This window comes from Parasteatoda tepidariorum, chromosome 4 (genome assembly GCF_982258835.1).
Source record: "Parasteatoda tepidariorum strain Cologne lab strain chromosome 4, Ptep-v5.0, whole genome shotgun sequence".
NCBI classification, from domain to species: Eukaryota; Metazoa; Arthropoda; class Arachnida; order Araneae; family Theridiidae; genus Parasteatoda; species Parasteatoda tepidariorum.
Window position 1 is genome coordinate 99,954,004 of NC_141758.1, and position 4,960 is coordinate 99,958,963.

At 34.1% G+C, this 4,960-nt stretch overlaps 1 protein-coding gene across 1 annotated transcript; it reads left to right on the forward strand.

The window, feature by feature from the left end:
- Positions 1–1,502: 1,502 nt before the first annotated feature.
- Positions 1,503–3,863, forward strand: LOC107438789 (transcription factor MafB-like). The gene has a single exon (XM_016051170.4). It carries the CDS (start codon positions 2,707–2,709, stop codon positions 3,751–3,753), a length of 1,047 nt encoding a protein of 348 aa, XP_015906656.1. The 5' UTR covers positions 1,503–2,706; the 3' UTR covers positions 3,754–3,863.
- The last annotated feature ends 1,097 nt before the right edge of the window (positions 3,864–4,960 follow it).

A 4,960-nucleotide genomic window follows, 5' to 3' on the forward strand; every position in this document is an offset into this window, starting at 1 on the left:
ATGTTAGCATTTACGTTAAACTATTCTCAACTGCAGTTTTAGATTTATGTTAGCTTTTACGTTTGCATATTCTCAATTAAAATTTTAGATTTATATTAGCTTCTAGGTTTAAATTTGAAACTGCAGTTTTAGGTTTGTACGTTTTAGATTATTTTAGCTTTTTGCATCAAAATATTCCGAACAAAAGATTTAGGTTTTCAAAAGTTTAAAATAAGGAAAGTAATAATAAAAGTGTTTAAAATGCTAAATAAATAAAGGAGCTTAAAATGTACCAAACAATATCTTTACGGCGTTCCTTTATTTAAAATGTGTAAGCATTTCCAACGTTCTTAAAAATTATTTCCGAAAAAAGTATCATAAAAATTCAACCAATATTTGTTTTGATAATAATGATCTGAAAATATATTACCATTGCATTCAGTATAAATGTACAAATTATAAATTTATCAAGTCATAAATTTATCAAATCCTAACAACTCAGCATTATAAACTTTAATCCGAGGAATGGGTTTTAGTATTAAACTTAATTTCGTACATAGCGAGATTTTTCTGAATGACGATGAGTTTCAAGTTTTGAAAGACTAGATTTCTGAAAAAAATTACTTCCCTTTAAAAAATGCTACATACAAAATTCTTTAAAAAAAAAAAGATTATATAACGTTGAATCATAATATCGATACTTAGAGCTTTAATGCGGTGCAAGCTTTATAAGGTGTTTAATTGAACCATGCTTTCGAACAAGTTGATTCGCATACAAGTTGACATAGAGTCGCAAACTTAACACTATATTAAAGCAAATTTGAACTGTAATATGGTTAAATAGGAACACAAAATTTCTATCAGTAAATAAGAATTTATTCTCAAAAATTTCTGAGGCATGAAAAATTATAGAACATAATGAAAAATATGCGAGGATTTTTTTTTTCCAACTCGAACAATATTTTTTCTGAATCTTTAAGAAATTTACGTAAAAGTAAAATAACTTTCTAGAAACAATAACCTACAATTATTTAAGAATTTTAGATTATATTTTTCTTTAAAGTATTAAAGGATTTCTGCAAATAATATATTCTAAAATTATTACTTTAAAAGAAAAATTAAGAAAAAAAATTGACTTTTAGAAACACTTCAGAACGAATATTTTAAATGCTAAATTAGACTTTCCTTAAATATTTTTCATATTTTTCCTTTAAATATATGTTTTGACGAATTTTTTTTTAAGAAAGCTATTTCGAGGGAAAAAAATTTAGTCAAAAAATAATTATAAATTTGTAACAATTCGTTAAAATCGCTTTTCTGTTTATAAAGTGAATTTTTGTATCAAACAGTGAAAGCATTTAAATAATAATTACCTTAAGAACTGAGATGTTTAATAATTTTTGTGGAATCTAAAGAAGGAATAATTCTTCCAAAAAACGACATCCATACGCTATAGTCACGTCCAAAAAGCGCGTTACGAACTTTTGTGCACCCCCCTTTTCGGAATGAAGGGGAGAGGGACTAAGCCCACCCAAAAGTAAGGGGAGGGTATGACGTCGGATTCATTCTATTGGCTGGAATAGAGGGGGTGACGTCAAGCGCTTCATAAATATCAAGCGGTCCCGGATCCAGAGCTAAGTTGAGTCAGCAAAAGTTTTCGTCCAAGTGAGAGAGCGAGAGGAACGAACAGAAAATGCTGACTTCTGCGGGACTTTAGCTGCAACCGTAGCGGTTTTCGCTCCCCTCTCACACGATGATTTCTAAGACTGTGGTACTCGTGGTTAGGATTCTGTTCTTCTGTTAGGCCTGCCTGTTCAGAAGATTTTATTTTGGAAACTTTTTTTTTTCATTCCCTGCTTTGAGTGGGGGGAATTATAGAAGAAGGGGATGCTGATCTAATCGAGATCTGACCGACCTGAGAAGAGGGGGAAAAACTCGATGAAGTGAGCAACCCTCAATGTCGGGGTCTTAATTGAGATTATAATTTGCTGTATCTTTCTTCTCCCCCCTCTGCAGAAAGGGGAGACGGTCAAGAATTTGAATGATACAGGTGGGGGAAAAAACAATTGAATGAACTCTAATGGCCTTTCTCATTTTTCGATGAGGTGACGAAACACTTCAGAAAAAAGAAGAAAAAAAATCCCCCTTAAAAATTAAAATAATTGTTGACACTCTTCTCTTTTGCTCTTTTATGAGTGGAAACGAGGCTACTTAAAAATGACAAACAAAATATTAAAAAAATCGGTTATAAATTCTAATTTTTACTCTTAATTAAGGAACTGATTTTTTGTCAGGAAAAAAAAAAATTCGATTTTTCTCTTCTTTCGAATGAAATTCAGCCGATCTTTTATGCGATTAGCAGTGATAAATGATGAAATGATTGACTTATTAGCTTTCCAGTTTGTGACTATTGTGGGAAATTAAAGAGAGAGAAAAATCGATATATTTTAACCAAATTTATAAATCGATGAACACGAAAACTGAAAGAAGAAGATAGCAAGGATAGCATTCTTTGGAAATAGTATTTTAATGACAATTTTTTAAAAGGCGATGTTTCGAAAAGACAAATATTGATTCTTCCGTTCGTCTGCAGTCTACCTCATCGAAGATCTCCGGCAGTGCATTCTGCCGTCATTTACCGTTACGTAGCCGGGAGAGGCCGTTCTGTCGACTACGGAGGGAGTTTGGACCCAACCGGACCCAACGGGCCCGCCTTCATATTTTGCGATGATGGAAGGTAATTCTGAGAATCCTCCTGGAGTAGACTACGTTCACGAATTCGATTTGGAGCACTTAGAAGAAGTGGTGAAACAAGAAATGCACAGAGCTAAGTATTCGTCGGGGGTGAATCTCGGAGCCTGTACCACCCCTCACAATGGAATGAATATGCAGCACATGAATGACCATCCCCATCACCATCATCCGCACCAGCCTGTCTACGGTATGAACTCTAATATGGGATCTTCATGCCCACGGAAGCCAGTTGTGCTGGCTGCTGCAACTCCTCCGGACACGCCGCCATGCCACGGAATGCCACCCTCTCCAGCGTTTGTACCGACGGGCAACACTCCTGGACCTCTGATGGACGATGGAATGCTGTGGCTGACGCAGAACCTTCGATATGGTGGTGCCAGTGGCAATCAAGATGGACCTCTGGATTTACGTCCCCCTCAATGTGCCGCAGACATGGAAGCTTGGCTTATAGCGAATGGCGGTGGGCGGAGGGATTATCCGGAGGTTCAAGGTGTGCCCCCATCGCAGCGAGGAGGTCCTAATCATCACATTGAACATCATCACCTAATGACTGCAGCTAACACTAACAGCAACAGCAGTAGTGGCAGCTGCAGCTCTGCGACTTCAACTCTGGGTGGCAGTGTCCCAAACTGTCACCGTGGCGGAGGATCAGACATTCTTGACGATGACCAACTGATATCCTTAACTGTGCGGGAGTTGAACAAGAGGCTGCACGGATTTCCGAGAGAAGAGGTTGTGAGGATGAAGCAGAAGCGGCGCACTCTCAAAAACAGAGGATACGCTCAAAACTGTCGCACCAAAAGACTCGCACAAAGACACGAGCTCGAGTCCCGCAACAGGCTACTGCAAGGAGAAATGGCCAGGTTAAGACAAGAACTGGAACGTGCTTGTCAGGAGAGAGACTTTTACAGGCAACAACTCCACGCTTTGAGAGACTGTGCAGGAGACCCAAGGTCCATGTCAAGTGTATCCAGTGTAGGAGCAGCCAGTAATCCCAGTTCTCCGGAATTTTATCTCTGACGCTCAAATGGACTACCTATTGGTAAGGAACTTTATAGAATATTCAAACGACATTAATGTAATGGCTAAAAACATGCGAGTTGCAATTACAGGCTATAACTTGTTCAGAATGCGGATTCTAAGAAAGTGACCTTTAACATTAAACAATGGTTGTTACATTTATTAAATTAAAAGAGCATTGCCCGGAAAGTATCCAAGTTTGACTGAAAAACTAATTGGAATTTTTTAAAAGTTTAATACAAAAGTGGCTAGGAAATATGTTTTCACGATTATTAAAAACTTTGATCTTAAAATTGAAATTCTCATTGCCCGCAGCACATTGGTTATTAATGTACGTCACTAAAAAATTATATATTATTTTTTAAAGGGTTTTAAATATACTGAATTAAAAAATTATTTTGGTTAAAGCTGGTCGGTTTTGTGACAGGCTGACGAAAAGGTATGTCGATTGTCATAGAGAAGATTAAAATCGAAAGATCCAAAGATGGTAAAAGATGTTTATTTATTTTAAATAATTTTTGAAGTTCTAGAAATTTAAATTATTTGAAATAAATGGAGATCGTCAAAAAAATATTTAAAAAAATAATAGTTTCAACTGAAATTAGTAGTTCTTTAGACTTGACATTTCAAATAAATATACACAAAAAAAAATTTTTTTTAATGATTTCATTATTATATTTTAAAAATTTACAATAGTAATTTTTTTTTGGAAAAATATGACAATTTTTTTGATATTATCTTACATTAAAAACGATTGATTTTAAAATTATAAATATTAAAATACAGATTTTTCACAAATTACAGTAGAGAAAAAAAATTCTTTTTAATAAATGTGATGAAATTTTTATTCCTCGTCAATCAAATTGGCAAGAGATCTCTCCAAAATATTTCAATTAATTTTTTCTTTAGAATCTTTTTAGAAAGAACAACAAATAAAAACGTAAAACATATCGAGTTTTTTTAAAAAAAATTCATAGTTAATTAACAAGAAAATTGCAAAAAAAATAATTTTAAAAAGATACATCAAGCATTCAATAATTAACTAACATAAAATAGCAAACTCAACTTAATATTTCCACTTTTAATTAAAAACTTCTATTTCTCTCTTTCTAAACGTGATATATGTTAGGGAATATATTGATTACTGATTTAACTTTTTCCTTAGCAACCAAGTGAAAGAATGTAATTAATTGTATGTTTGATTGTT